This window comes from Haliotis cracherodii, unplaced genomic scaffold, assembly GCF_022045235.1.
Source record: "Haliotis cracherodii isolate W230 unplaced genomic scaffold, xgHalCrac1.p SCAF_10, whole genome shotgun sequence".
Classification (NCBI taxonomy): Eukaryota; Metazoa; Mollusca; class Gastropoda; order Lepetellida; family Haliotidae; genus Haliotis; species Haliotis cracherodii.
The window spans coordinates 38,009,954-38,026,643 of NW_027266265.1; the positions used below are offsets into that span (position 1 = coordinate 38,009,954).

Here is a 16,690-nt window from a genome sequence, read left to right on the forward strand (position 1 = left end):
TCATACATAACGTGGACCTATTCGCGATCACAGTATCGTTTCGGAAGTGACGTCACCACCTCCATCGTTCCCTTCTCTGACTTTACACCGAGTTAATCTCGCTCGTGACATTAATTTGATTGGAGGGCTATTTTTAGCGTCGAGCTTTTCGAATCCGTCTGAAAACGAAACTTTGGTAGCGAATGAATATATCATATCCACGTTGGGGAAGCCGTTGCCATATTGTGTGCAGACTAACAAGAACTGTAAGTAGCCACAAGATGTCTCACGCCCTCAAAGGTCTTCCAAGTTGTCTGTCACTTCACCGTAGGTACCTGGAGAAAGGAGAAAGAAACGTCATGACAACATGCTTCGCTGTGATCTTTGAGCTAAATATTACATTTGTAGTGAGTGAAGGACTGAATATTGTTTACGCCGTTTTAAGCACAATCCCAGCAATATCACGGCGGGGGACACCAGAAATGGTCTTGACACATTGTACCAATGTAGGGAATCGAACCCGGGTGTTCGGTGTGACGAGCGAACGCTTTAACCAGCACGCTACCCCACCGCCCCTATTACATTTGTAACTCCAACAGTTTTGTGTTTCTTTTGCATTTGTATTAAAGAAGTTGTTATCCATAAAAATTGAGTCTACTTTGTCCCACAGTTCAACACAGACTGTCGATATTGTTGTCGATGGTGTCTCCAAGTGATGGCTATAGCTTCGCGTTCGGTTCCAAATTCAATTGAGCACTGTCCAATCTACAGATAACCTAGCTCCAAGTTGTAAACACAGTACGTTCCACTATTCTCGGATTGAGTAAAGAGATATTAACATTTAGGTTAAACTGATATTATTTTATCCACATGAAATGATTGAGCACTAATGATCAAAACTTTCCCATCTCCCATCGATTTACAGAAATGATTATTTATAATGAATACATAAAATGACTGAAATTAAAGAAGTGACATAGAAAAACATATGTACATTGCCATGGCTCACTGAGACATTTTGTGTGTGTATTTATATTAAGTACTTTCCTGAATACTAGTATGTTTTCGTTGACATGATTAGGGTAAAGGTGCATTGATAACTAGCATCCAGGCAATCCAACATTATTATTTTATTTCGTTAGTAACAATAGTGAGTGTATACGTGCGTTGGAATGTCATTTAAATTTCATCTTTGTTATCGAACAACCCGTGTACATTCATGTAAACCCATTTTACAAACACATTGGTCTCTTTATCAAACCGGGGCGGTCAGGTAGCCTAGTGGTTAAAGCGTTCACTCGTCAGGCCGAAGACCCGGGTTCTATTCCCGACATGGGTACAATGTGTGAAGCCCATTTGTGGTGTCCCCCGCCGTGATATTGCTGGAATATTGCTAAAAGTGGCGTAAAACCATACTGACTCACTATATCAAACCAAGCATCACAAGATTGCAATCTAGAAAGGATAACTGCTTAAACGTGAAGAGAGTGCAGCCAAAACAAAAACACCGAGTTAATTATTTGGGCTTATTGTTGTGGCCCTAAACAAAAATGTTGATCTTTTTCATTACGTGACATGACGTTGAGCAAGGTGGCTGAATTGATTGATTAGAACAAGAGTGAAAAGGATCAATCTCTACTGTTGGCTCACTTCAAGATTCAAAAATGCATTCGTTAATGTAATATACAATCATTATCTGAGGCGTTTCCAGGTCAAAAGATGGTATATATACATTACAGAATACAGTTGACCCTCAAGTTAGCCCAAAACATGCATAAGTAATAAATAGTATATTCATCATCGCACCAACATAGTCCCTTCTTCACAGAAACTACTAATACTGAGTCACTAACAGGGTCAGCTACACCTGCCCAGTCAACTTTTATTGTCAAGCACGAAACAATAACTCACCTTCCAGGTAAAATAATCGATTTCTCAGTATTTCCCATCTTGTAGTTGGGTCGAGCTGCTGGAAGGCCGGAGTGCATCGTGTTGGATTCATATGAGTACTAGTCGAATAATTGGTCGGTTTGCTATAAGAGCATTTTACTAACTTGTCCATACAACATTTCCTCACTACATCTAATTCATGTTTATGCGCCAACACGAAATACCGCATGAGACGATCTCTATTCTCGTCCTTGTATTCTTCATTTGTTATTTGTTTCTGGATTGTTACGGAAATCATGATGGGAACATAATTCATGCCAGGTACCGCTCCAATTATCAATGTTTTACACGTTTCCAGCAGAAACAGCAGCTTGTACTTCGCAGCCAGTGGGAGTAGGTACTCGACGTTGTCTTTGTCAACAACGTTGACGCTCCTGAAGTTGGGGTAGATGGAGGTCAGCATGTCCACAATGTGGTCAACAAGTCCGTCCAAGTTGGCCACGGCTTTGTTGGTTTCGCTAGGGGGAGACAGGGGGTCCGGGCGTGGCTGGAACTCACTCGCCAGTGTCGGGGACATCAGAGAGATTATATTCAGGTCCACGTGAAGCTCGTGGTCTTCCACCTGTATGACAGCGTCTGATTTCTTATTCCCCTCTGTGAAGAAGGTTTTCACCTTTTTTAAACGTGACTCAGACATTTTGGTGACAGAAGTGTCGAAAACAAGTTCCAAATTGCTATGGCTAACTTTCGGAGATGGTGTGTCAATTTACTGCTGGTCTTGAAGCCTTTGTATTCTGGAAATAAGAATATGCCACAATGAATATACAAGAAGTTCCGAGAAACGGGCCTATTCCTGGAAACGTACCACGTAAAGTAAACTCACTCGCCAGTGTCGGGGACATCAGAGAGATTACAATCAGGTCCACGTGAAGCTCGTGGTCTTCCACCTGTATGACGGCGTCTGATTACTTATTACTCTTTGAAAAGAAGGTTTTCACCTCTTTTAAACTATCCTCGGTCCTTTTGTTCCTTAACATGTCTTAAACAAGGACAGGTTCTTATAAATAACTGTCGCTGATGGCTTTACTTTACTGATGATCTTGCAGCCACTGATCTGGGAATAAGAATATTTTACAGCGACAAATCACCATTCACGAGATGTTCCGACAAACGCGCCTATTCTTAGAAATATACTACTAAAGTCGATTGGAGCTATTCTACCGACTCTCTGCTGCACAAAGGGTTTGTGCACGGAGCCATTGACGATAAGAACATTGTCTATGAAAAGTGGGTAGCTCATGTCATAACGCGTTTTTTGTCCTCTGTGAACCGAGACAGATAAATATATTCTGGGTAGTCCTAGCTTAAGAAACATTATCTTACCTCACATGTAAAATACTTGAATTTGTTTGTCAATGACGTCATCTACCCCCAACAGCTGTGTTCAGTTGTGAAGTGTATATTAGTATCCCTTTGTCATGGCAAGAAACATTCGCGTAATGTATAATAACGTTGACTTTATATGCGTTGTCGGGAGCTTACCTGGCAATGTGTTTGCGACAATGTCAATGTGACCGTGTACCTGAGCCGACAGGCTTGGTAGAAAGGTTCTGCTCTGAATGCAGACTAAAATAGCTCATGCGAAGTGTTGTGTCATTGAAGTCATACAATATGAAAATATGTATATACAATATGAGAATACAGTACCACAACTTCTCGTGAAGACGATCTCTGTCGTAGGTCACGTATAAGACAAGTTACACTTGTGAGAATCCGTCGGACGCGACAGCTAACCGACTGAGCTACGTCCACACTGCTAAATTGAGTGCAAATTTACCTAGTCATTCCTGAAACGTCACGGAAATGACCGGAAATCATCGAAGGAGTAACTCGTGAAGATATTAGACTCTCCCCACTTCACTCGATGAGATAAAAGTGTTATTTGAGAAAACACATTAAATATCCTCTGTATATTGATATTTTGTTATATTTGTCTTGGATTTTCAAATGAATTCGAATCATCTGAAAGGTTATTTAGTAATAGCTATGGTTAGTGAAGATCCGGGGTACAATAGGTATACAGCAACCCATGCTTGCCGTAAAAAGGCGACTATGCTTGTCGTAAAAGGCGACAATCGGTGAGGTCAGGCTCGCTGACTTGGTTGATGCATGTCTTCTTATCCCAATTGCGTACATCGATGCTCTTATATCAATCACTGGATTGTCTGGTCCAGACTTGATTATTTACAGATCGCCGTCATATAGCTGGAATATTGCTGAGTGCTGCGTTAAACAACCAAACAACCAACAGCATTCTGGAACGAGAATCCAACCCTAATTCTTAGCTTCTCATTGGCTGATTTCAAAACTCAGATATTTCCTCTGCACCAATCTAACCACCTCACAGTCACAGTACATGTGGCAACAACAGGTAACGTGGCAGCAGAATTAAACAGGTCAGTTAAAGTATTTGCCTTTAACCCCCGCCTCCGCCAGCACTTTGGTTGGTTGGTACGTCAGCACTGACGAGCGCCCAAGACTATACCTCCCTTAGACTCCCCTCCCCCCCCCCCCCCCCCCCCCCCCCGACCTTTATGACAGCCCCAGCCCCGTAACAGCCGCAACTGCACTCCCCAGGCCCTGCTTTGAGTACTGTCATCTTTTTTTCCCATCTAAGAAATTAAACACAAAACTAACATCAATCTTAATGTATTCCAGAAGATGCGATTCACCAACTCGACTAGAAAGCGAGACGGTGGTGGCAGAGGCAGAGAGTGTTCCAGAGGAAGGTATGTATGTTTCACAATATCTAAAGGGAAACACACTGCACAGTCAGTTACAGGACCTAGACTTTCAGGTCATTCAGGCAGATCCAAAACTAGGGGGGATATTAAAACACTTCATAAAAAATTGGGAAAAGTTGACAAAGGATCATTACATTCTAAACAATGTTCAAGGGTACAGAATAGAATTCAATCAAATTCCTCAGCAAAAATCAGAACCAGGAGAACTAAAGATGCAAAAATAGCAGATCTTATTGCATTGATTGTGCTGTAAGAATAGCCTGATTCATACAAATGAGTGAGAAAGTTAATCACATTTGCCACAGAGGCTTAAAATGGATCAATTTCACACCCCATGCACCAACTTCGCCATTTCTGCCAGGAGCTGTTGTAAGAGTTCCTGGTGCCTGGGCGCCTGGATTTGGAGAGTAACTCGGAAGCCGATTCAGAAATGCCTTCTGGCTGGTTACAACTCCCGAGATTCTCCAGGCTGTAAGGGTAAGAGACCTGCTGGAGACGACAACATCTGTGGCTCTGGAGGGAGGAGGATTGGCTCCTCTGTTAACAAGCTCATCAGAATAGGGAACCATGGTTGGCTTTGCCATGTGGGAGCTATTAGTATGAGTTCTGATTTTTCCTTTTTTACCTTCATTAAGCATCGGCCTATTAATCTGAATGGGGGAAATGAATGTGGTTTCATGTCCTCCCATTCCATTAGGAAGGCGTCCGTCTGCCATGCGGTCGGATCTGGCCGCCAGCTCACATACCTGTCCACCTGTCTGTTCAGTCTGTTCTGTTCAGATCCACATTTATTGGTCCCCAAATTTTGTTTATTTGCTTGAAATAAACTGCTTTCAGTTTCCAGTTGCTGGAGTCTGAGTGGTGTCTCGACTCCCAATCTGCCTCCACATTGTCCTTCCCGGGAAGGTATTCGGCCGATATTATGTTCTTTCTCTCGAGGCAGTAATCCCAGATCATTTGGGCTACCGTCAACAAGTCCATGGACTTCGTTCCCCCTTTCTTGTTAAGGTATGCCACTGCTGATCGGTTGTCCATCCTTAGATGGATGTGCACATCTGTTCTGCTCTTGGCAAACGTCTGAATGGATAATCAAGCAGCCATAAGCTCCAGAATATTGATGTGGTGTTTTCTCTCGGAGAGACTCCACACTCCACCTGTCCGAACTTTCCCATACACAGCTCCCCACCCCAATTTCGAGGCGTCTGTAGTTATGACTCTACATCCGGCCCTGTCGAGAGGAAAGATTTGCCGTTCCAATCGGCGAGATGATGTATCCACCATCTCAGTTGCTGTTTGCATTCTACTATCAATGTCACTTTCGGCTCGTAGTTTTGTTTGGGTTGGAGAGCTTTCGTTCTGAACATTAGTAAACGTCGATAGTGTAGCGGTGCTGGTAGCACCGCCATCATTGAGGCAGAAAGTTTGCCTATCAATGTCTCTAGCTGTCGTACAGTTGTGTGGGAACAAGACAACATCATTTCGCACTGTCGAAGAATGCCAGTCACTTTGTCCTGTGGAAGTGCCAACTGTATCAGGTTGACAGTGAAACCCAAGTACTCTATTACCTGACATGGTTCTAGGACTGACTTCTTCCAATTCACTACAAAACCTAGTTTCCGTAGAATTTCTAGGGTCGAATCCCTGTCTATCATCAATGCGTCTTTATGGGGATTGGCCAAAATCAAGTCGTCTAGATAAATATGGGCTCGGATTCCTAATCTCCGTAAGAAAGATATCACTGGTTTCAACAGCTTCACCCTCGGTGCTGAAGCAAGTCTGAAGGGTAGGCATTGAAACTCGTAAAGTTTGTTTTGCCAGCGGAATCTTAGGTAATGTGCTCGTTGCAAACTGGGATGCAAAAAAAGGTATCTTTGAGATATATTTTTATCATATAGTCCTGTTTGTTTACTAGTTCTGTCAATGTCACTATTCCTTCCATTTGGAAGTGTTGGTAAGCAACACGAAAGTTTAGTTTCTTTGCATTGAATACCGGTCTGTGACCCCCTGTTTTCTTTTGGGTCACAAACACTGTGCTCACAAACTGGTTTCTTACTGGAGAAACCCACTGCACTGTCCCTTTCTCTAACATTTTTGTTACTTCTGCAGACATTGTGTCCATTTCTGATTTTTGCATCTTTAGTTCTTTTGGTTCTGATTTTTGCTGAGGAATTTGACTGAATTCTATTCTGTACCCTTGAACAATGTTTAGAATGTAATGATCCTTTGTCAACTTTTCCCAAGTTTTTATGAAGTGTTATATTCGCCCCCCTAGTTTGGGATCTGCCTGAATGACCTGAAAGTCTAGGTCCTGTAACTGACTGTGCAGTGTGTTTCCCTTTAGATATTGTGAAACATACATACCTTCCTCTGGAAAACTCTCTGCCTCTGCCACCACCGTCTCGCTTTCTAGTCGAGTTGGTGAATCGCATCTTCTGGAATGAGTTGGTACTGTAACGGCCCCCACCTCTGTAACCCTGGTAACTTGATGAGGGCCCTCTGTGAAAGGTCCGGCTGTTTCCTCTGTGAAACCCTCTAGCAGAGCTCTTGAAGCCATAGTGGCTCTTGTTTTTGTAGTCTGAAACGGTCTCTCAATGTCGCATCTCTTCTTTCTGTCCTTGGACAGCTTTAACAATTTCTTGTAAAAACCTTTGCCAAACAAGGCCTTCTTGTCACTGAACCTTTTTTCATTCTTTGAGAGAAATTTCTAGGCTTTCTTCTGACTTTTCATCGGCTTCGTTAGAATGTTCAGTCTTCTATAAAAGTAGTGGCAACGTAGGCTTGTCCCAACAAACAAACAGTCTTTTCAACTAATTTCAAAAAATCGTTCACATCAATCTCTTCACCACCTTTATCTCTGATTTTATCCACTGTCTGCCACACTTGACCAAGTGGTCCCATCACATTGAGTTGTCTTGATTGGATTTTTCCCAACCCTGCTTCAACAGATTTAGCCGCAGTAAATCTTTTTACTTCCAACATTCTTCATCAAGCTCCAGTGGCACAAATCCTTTTGGGGTTGGACAGCCCTCTAATATGTTCTTGGTGATAACTTCATCTTAAATGTAGTGGTTGAAATGCTCATGTGCATTATCTAGCAGTTCGTTAGACAGTTCTTGTTCAGCCCTTTCATCTGTGGGCTTGAACCGCTTATACGGGTGATTGTCAGTACTAATAGTATGATTGTTGGTTTCACAATCTTCCGAAACTGACGATTCTGACGAACTACACTCACTACTTGAGCTGGATGACGAAGAACTACTACTGCTACTGTCACTTCTTTTGCGATGACTCATGTCCCCCGCCGTGATATTGCTGGAATATTGCTAAAAGCGGCGTAAAACCATACTCACTCACTCACTCACTTTTGCGATGACGATGGCGAGATTTGGCTTGGTCCCGTTTTGGAATTGTGAAGCCCTTACAGTCCTTCCTATCTCGTTTCCTGCTTCGATTCTCCAAATCAACATCATTAGGTCTGCCATTGTCACCAACTGCCTCATGGCTCTGGTTATTGTTTGCCTCATGGCTGGTTCCAGCGGCCGTTGTTGCCTCCTGGCTGACAGGCACATGGCGTCCATGCTTTTGGCTAACAGGAATTCCATCCTCGCCATCGGAACCGATGAATGATCCGATCTCATGACGGTTTAAAAACCGAAGAAAAGAGTTATGCCAAGAAGAGAAGTACAAAAAGAGCAAGACTGACGAAGCACCATTGAAGATTGTTCACAATGAAAAACACAAGACGAGCACGGAAATTTCAACGTCTTGCATCTTCGGAAGCCAGAGAATCAAGGACGAGATCTTGTTTTTTCTCACGTGACTTTGAAAGGCTTGTGACTTCCGCCAGAAGCCAGGGATAATCACATTTAGACCTTATTTCAGTTTACGAAATAAAATTGAGACAAGATAGACACAATTTTATGGATAACAACTTCTTTAATACTGTGAAAAGCGACATTTCGGTATAGATCCTTATACCTTAAACGTCGCTTTTCACAGTATTAAAGAAGTTGTTATCCATAAAATTGTGTCTATCTTGTCTCAATTTTATATCCTTATACCTTAAACGTCGCTTTTCACACAATTAAAGAAGTTGTTATCAATAAGATTGTGTCTATCTTGTCATCCGTCAACTTCTAAGCAATGCCTATCAAACACAATAAAATTCAGGATAAATTCGTGTACACACGTGTAATAATGGATGATAGCAAAACGTCAGTGTTACTGAGCCAAATCTGATAAAAGAGCTTGAAAATAATTCCATTCTTCCATGTCTTAGACAGTGCTGCGCGGAGAGGAAATCTGGCTCTGGACAGGACAATTCTTATTAGCGTGGGGGTTGGTTACCTGCTGGGCTACCAACAGAGGCCCAAAACTGTGAACGCCTTCGTCTTCAAGAGCCACATCGAGAATATAATGACTTGCGAAAACTGTGTCGGACCTCCAAAAACATCCTTCCATGTTTGCTCTAATAGAACAATTAATATGTAGAGCCATCTCGTGAGGGTTGTTCGCTAACGGAGGATCAAGGTTGTCGATCTCGTAATCCTGTAGGATGACTGTGCGTAACCATTGAGATATGGTGTTGCGACTTACTTCGGTCATGGACGTACCGGATACCGGAATGAACAACCGTTTCTGTGAGCCACGCCTAGTTTTGAAAACTCATGAGTGTGCACCCTGCAATAGAGGAGTTCACCCTCATTTTCAACTCCCACAATGATCGAGATTGGTGGAATGAAGGAACGATCAGGTTGGCCTGGTAGTTGACTGGCCAGCTATGAAATCCGAGCACAATCCAGATAAATCACTCCGTGCGTACCATGCTCAAATCGGACACAGGTGATGTCAAGTGCACGTAACTCACTCACCCGTGCCGCAGTGGCTACAGCCAAGAGAAAAATTGTTTTCTTGGTGAGGTCATAAAATTAAAAAGAGTAGAGGGGCTCAAAGTGTGTGTGTGCGTGCGTGCGTGCGTGCGTGCGTGTGTGTGCGCCGCCGCCGCTGCAAACCTGGAATTACCATATTCAAATTCCAAGCAAGGGGGCGGAATTTGGCCTTCTGGTCCTCAAGCCTTAAGGAGCACAGTTCCGGGACCTTGGTCATTTTCATAGGAAACACAATTTTAATATTTTCCCCACACCCTGATTGAGTTGACAGTCACTGGTCCAGGTACTCTCTGGATGCAGCCCTCAATAAAGAAGGTTCTTTTTCTTCATATCTTCTTACATCCTTTAGTATCCAGTCTATGTCATCTCAATACAATTATGAAATACTACTCAAAAGAAGTTAAGGACCACCTCAGTCTTTACTAAATGTGACAGAAACGGTTGGCCTTAACTCTCTTAATTAGTATATATACCCTGCATCCATTTTTTTCACACCTCTTTCACGTCAATAACTTGCCAGTGAATTTCTCCCACACCAGAGTATTTTTATTGGACATGTATTTTGTAAGGTTCTGTAATTTAATTAGGACTTGATACCAAGTTAACAGGCTCTGTAGTCGAGTGGATAGAGTGTCTGCCGGGAGAGCTGAAGGTCAGGGTTTAATCATCATACCAAAAGACTTGACATATGGTACTTTTTGTTACCCTACCTGGTGCAAGGACTGGTCGGCTCGGCTTGGAGTCTGTATACAGTAGACTGAGTTTGTATTCATGTAAAACTTTGGTTTGTCAGTGGTCTAGCACTATTAAACTGACTTTAATCGGACCGGTACCCAAAACATGCTGAAGATGCACATTAATCTTTTTGTAATATTTGACAAAATGGCAACAAAACCAAATTGAGTTGTTTTGTGTACTTAGTCATGAGATGAGCAAACACAAAAATGTAATTTGTTATGGGATTTGATAGTTACTGCTAAAATCATTTTCTTGTCTTTCAGGTTGAAGTTGAATATGCATTTTCAGTGTTTCAGCAAAGTTTGCAAATCTGCCATTTAGAATTTAACTGAATGTAGTTTGTGGAAATGTCCAGTTTCAGTGACAGTATGTAACAATATAATCACACAACAATCATAATGAGATAATCAGTGTAATCATGTCACAACACATGACTGAAAAATAAGACAACAATAAACATGATAAGTATTGTAATAAGTATTTAATAACTTTAATAAAGTTGGTATTAACAAAAGAACATACCGGTACATAATAAGCAAGGCATAGAGACAGCATTCATCAACATCCTGCCATTTCAGAAAGTCTATTTCAAATAGAGGCTTCAATTAATGCCAGTAAATATATTAATTATTATTATCATTATATTAAAAATATTATTGAACTGATACAATGACAAAAGTTTAGATTCCATTACACTGTTTTCCGATGCAGTACTTCCTTATTCTGTTATCCTATCTATCATACAGCAGCAAGGTATACTGGACCGATAAAAGCAGAGCTTTCCTCCACCCCACCCCACATCTCTATTGTTTTTGTCAGCCAACACCCACAGACTAAACAAGGGGAGCCAGAGCAGGCAACACCCACCTTAATGCTCATTAGCCTTTTTCAGTAAATGCCTCTTAAAAATAACAAGTTAAAACTAGTCCACAGAACACACATCTAAACTGAGATACTTGTAAACCAATGTCAGTGAATGCCTTTTTAACGTGTAATGACTTCTGAAGATGTCATGCAATGGTAAATCCAAGACAAACTTATATTAAAATCTCTAAGTAGCAGCTTTTTTGGCTAATTTTGGGGAGAACTGCAAAGTATCAACTTGCTACAGCTGGACAAAGTTCTGATCTTAATGAGATTGCTTTCACCGAGGAGCTAATCTCTAACCGTTACCCTTGTTTCCGATACATGACAAATGTAACAATGTCCACATCGCTCCATCTCTGATAACCTACCCTCTTGCAGACACTATTATGTCTGTTGTGGAGAACAAACTATGCAGCAATTTGTTTGCTCAGCAAAAATCGTCATTGGGCCAGACCCATCTATCTGAGGTTAATACAGTTAATATATGACAAACCATAGGCGAAAATTTCTTTCAACTACTGTACATGCTGTAATAAGCGCCCTGGGAGCTTAGAAAATTCACTAAGTAGGGTCCTTATTAAACCATACACAAGTTAAACTTGTTGTCAGCGATCAAGCGGTAGATAGCACACCTAGTCAATGAAACTGAATTTTTTTTCATATAGTTACGAGGCAATTATATACACTGCCTTCTAGACTGCAGGGTTTCCTGTAAACAAGATTTGTGGATTACAAATACAGATTTACGTGTACATTTTTGGGCTTAGTGATATGCTCTTATTGAGATTACCTATTAGGAGTGAGGCGCTTAGTGCAACAACAACAACAACAACAACAGTAAGTTAAATTTCAAATAACCTAATAATTTGTTTTCACAAAAACACCAACAGTATGCATATTTATTCTTGAAAATCCCCTATGATCAAAAAAGATTTATTTTCCTTATAAACCTTCGGTGACGTCATCTTATTGTTACTCCAGTCGCGTTAAATCTCATAAACTGGGACGTTGTAACGTCCCTGGGATTTTATAGGATATTCAAGTCATATTTGCTATATAATGTGTAATAATATCCCAGGGATTTTATATAATGTCCTGGGTATTTTCTTAATATAACTTCTATTCAGATTGTAACATGTAATGAAATGTAAAATCAAATGACAAATGTTTTCTTTATATTCCCGAGGATCAAACTTGCAACCTTCATATCTGTAGCCGAGTGAGTGTACCACAAGGCTACAGAGGTGTTGATAAGCCGCACTGCTTTCTAGAATGTCCTTTTCAAGATCCGTACACCAGCGACAGATATTTTACGCCTGTTTCCTAAGGTTCATGGAAAGTATGTTCGAAACATAAAAATGTTGAAAAATGTTGTTTTAAGGTTCAAATTCGGTTTATAAGTAAGATAAAACAATTCCCCCTCAGGTTGTTATATTTAAAAACCTTATCTTCGGAAAATCCCTTGGGATGCAGGTTTTAAATATAACAATCCTTGGACATGTTTTATCCTATACTTCAAAGGTGCTTTGAAATGACATTGGAAGAACCAATCAGGAAGTTTGAAACAAGCATATTTATAATTGCCAAGTCATCTTTTCAAAAATAAATTTGTTCTTTTGACTAATCATAAAAGGTAGGATAATCCCAGGGTTGCGGGCTTCAAATATATTTACCCCAGACCACAGGACTGGCTACTTGAAAGACTTACCAGTCCTTGTCAAAAATTGCCGCATTTTATGGAATCCAAACGTGATGATGCATCTTTTTTTTTCATTTCTAGTAATTCGAACTTGAAATAGCAGTGGTTGTTACTACAAAAAACAACAAATGACAAAACTTGTAGTCCAGCAATGTAACAACACTTATGTTACCCATCAATACAATAAAAAACAGTTAATGTGTCAACTACTGACCACTGATACCAGAGTTCCACAAAAGAGAAACTATCACATCACTACCCTCACTGCTGACTCTAGACGTTTTATCCATTCATATGGAGATTTGTATTAATTACTAATTGGCAGAAAAAATATAACCATCCACGGGACGGGTAAACTTGTATTTCACAGGTCCTTGGTGGCATTAACCCTTGTATTACATTGTCCTTTGTGGAATTAACCCTTGTATTTCACCGTTCCTTGGTGGCATTAACCCTTGTATTTCACCGTTCCTTGGTGGAATTAACCCTTGTATTTCACCGTTCCTTGGTGGCATTAACCCTTGTATTTCACCGTTCCTTTGTGGAATTAACCCTTGTATTTCACCGTTCCTTGGTGGAATTAACCCTTGTATTTCACCGTTCCTTGGTGGAATTAACCCTTGTATTTCACCGTTCCTTGGTGGAATTAACCCTTGTATTTCACCGGTCCTTTGTGGAAATAACCCATCCTGGACAGTGAGGATGGGCTATATTTGCAACTCTGATAATCATTAACATGGAATGTCCCAGTCTGGCCTGATCAAAATGCAACAATGACTTCAACAAATGACAAAAAAGTCCATATACTGTGTAACAATGACTAAGAACCATTAAAAGCTGGTTTGAATGAAAGTTCACAATAGTAGTCGATGCATGTTCAACAAGATAAACACCTGACAACTTGGACTGACAGATCTGCAAGAGTCAACCATCAGGAAACAATCAGTGTGACTGCAGTTCTAAACTTTTAACAACAAATTCAATTTCAGACACTTAACATGCTAAAAACACTCTCTTATACTAAAAAGTAAAAGGATAACATTCATCACCTTTTCTGTTTTTTTTCGTTGTATATGCTAGCACCAAGTAACTGTGGATTTTTTTGTCACTTACATATAACGAGCAAAAGTTGAAATGGTGAAAAACAGTTAAGTAAATCAGGAATGTTTTGCGCTATGAAATTATTGCGAGTGTCTAACACTAACCTAACTGCGTCTGAAAGTTTTGCGACACCCTGTTGATGAGATTACCGAAGATCAAAGCTACTTTTGCATACGATATTTTTTATGAGTAGGAAGCGGTGTGATGAAAATGTAACTTAGAGTCAGTCAGTGGTTTTTAAACTATAGATGCATGTGTTGTAGTTGACAAGGAAGGCTGAAGCAGCATGTTTATCCAACAGTATATCTAACAGGCTGGTGTGTATCGGACTACTCAGTGTTATATAAGGAAATTGATGTGATGTGGCAGGTTAGTTGATGTTGTTTGCTAATTAGTCTAAAAGGGCCACCGACCCATGATACATTTTCAAAGAATACCAAAAAGTTTTCCTTCAGAACACATAGATGGAGTTGCAGTCTAATATACAGTATTGACTGAAGCTGAGGCTGACTTTACATGCCAGCCACTTATGAACACACAATGAACACACAATGTTTAAATGTAACAAATGTTGTATATGGGATAACACTTTCTGAGTAAAGTAAAGATTCTCATGCTTTTGGGGGTTGAGTCCCTTCCGGGATTCGAACCCACAATCCCAGAGTGAGTCACCTAATCGCCAGCACACAAATTCAGCGATCTAACCCACTCAGCCATCGAGGCTACCACAAAAATGAAAGTCCGACAACTGGTAGTCTAGATCACCTACTTTGTGTACCCCTCTGACATGTGTAAATTAGCACGGCTCCCATGACCGAATGCTATGAACACACAATGCCATTTAGAAAATGGTCAAATGTAACAAATGTTAGAAATGTTTACTCAGAAAGTGTTATCCCAAATATAACATTTGACCACTTTCTAAATGGCATTATCAGTGTGTTTTGGTGCAAGATATGGCATAACAAATATCTGTGTAAAAAACATGAACGTAATTAGACAGCTGTGTGAGAGAGAGACTTGGAGTGATACATGGGTAAGCAACAACTATACACCAGCTCAATGAGTGATAACAACAATACTAAACATAGCAGCATCAGAACCACCATAAATGAAAATGGTTGCAACAATAATGAGAAAAATATATGATATGCATAACAATTTGCTTTAATACACAAAACATGTTGCTGATATGTGGGACTTGATCATATACTACTAAAAAAAGCTTAAGACTACACAATTCTTTCATATTACTATAGTTCACGTCATGACACATATTCTTAACTTTTTGAGTCGTGTATTTAAAACATTTGGTGGTCACGGTGACATTACAGTTAAACATCAATTCTTTTTATACATTTTTTGTACACCTATCCTTTGAAAACTTTATTTAAAATAATTAAGTAACAAATAAATTGCCTCCAAGCTCATATTTTCATAAAATTTGGATGAAAATCTTATTCTTAATTTTTGAAGTTTTGGAAATTGCAGATGCTACTTTCAGTGATGCTACTTTCATGTAATTGAAATAAATTGAGCACAAAAATGACACGAAGCATATAAACGGTAAAAAAGAATTACGATATTAAAAGAAAATATAATCCACTTTAATATATACCCAGTTAAAGAGGATATCCAATTTGCCTGCCACTTTTAGTCTAACAAACACATAATGAAATCTTAAACACTGACCTTCACTCACTCTTTTTACATAACAATACCACTGAGGCACAATCTACTAATGTGTCACTGTAGCATACAATATTTTGCATCACAATTACTCTTAAACAAACAAACATATTAAAATATTTATATTCTGTGATAAAAAATATAAAAAATAACTATGACAGGTAATAGTATATAACCTTCTATATACAACAGCATCTACTGAATCAACATGGACCTATCTATACTGTATTCGACATAATAAGCACCCTGGGCACTCTCAAAATTAGAAATAGGGGACTCTTATCAGAATATTATTTTGGTGAAAAACAACAGGGTTAAAAGATCGTAAATTTCGTGGTTTATGCTGACAGCCTGAAATGTTTATATACGTCAGATATATTTTTCCAGAATCTAATTTCCCACAATTAAGGATGCATATAACACATGTATTATACACGAATAAATAAGTCTTGTGTACATTGATCAAGGGGTGCTAACTGGGATTGTTCACTAGCCAATATATTAGCAAATATCGCCATGGGCGCTTATCAGAGCAGGGCGCTTATTACATCGAATACGGTATATATAACACAGCAGTATTCTTAACAAGCCATTTTAGGTAACAAATAAAGGTGTGGTAAATGACGCCATTATAGATATTCTATATCTCAAAACATTTTGCAGCAATGGATATCAGACGTATACACCAACACAACAATAAACACATAGTTAAGTTTGACAGTAAAGCTTTAACAATCAACTTGTATTTAGGTAACACAGCTTGGTATTCCTCACCACTCTCATCTTGTCCTGGTTTGGCAGGAATTGAATGCCCAACTTGAGTGTCATATATGCCATATAGGATTAACCATAAAGATATAACATTGCATGGCATAGCATTATACGTTATTATTCTCCAACCTTGGACACATACACTGAACCTTGCCACAGACGCAACAAAAAAACAGTGTCATCACTCTGCCCTGCCATGGGGCACATTAGAATCTTTTTGTTCATATAGTAGTGAACATAAATTATAAGAAATAGTTCTAAGG

General features: G+C 39.8%; 1 protein-coding gene and 1 pseudogene across 4 annotated transcripts; both read right to left on the bottom strand.

Moving 5' to 3' along the window:
- Window positions 1–218: 218 nt before the first annotated feature.
- Window positions 219–3,707, bottom strand: LOC139450335 (uncharacterized). 4 transcript variants are annotated; one of them, XM_071232017.1, is made up of 3 exons: window positions 3,577–3,707; window positions 1,891–2,663; window positions 219–314 (listed from the first exon to the last, which is right to left on the bottom strand). In XM_071232017.1, the coding sequence occupies exons 2-3, from the start codon at window positions 2,564–2,566 to the stop codon at window positions 274–276; spliced, it is 717 nt and encodes a 238-aa protein (XP_071088118.1). In that variant the 5' UTR covers window positions 2,567–2,663; window positions 3,577–3,707; the 3' UTR covers window positions 219–273. The 4 variants fall into 4 exon arrangements, with proteins under 4 accessions (XP_071088118.1, XP_071088132.1, XP_071088140.1 ...); XM_071232031.1 differs by lacking the exon at window positions 3,577–3,707 and adding an exon at window positions 3,253–3,335; XM_071232039.1 differs by lacking the exon at window positions 3,577–3,707 and adding an exon at window positions 3,258–3,322.
- LOC139453797 (uncharacterized) lies at window positions 2,900–8,311 on the bottom strand (annotated as a pseudogene).
- Window positions 8,312–16,690: the final 8,379 nt, after the last annotated feature.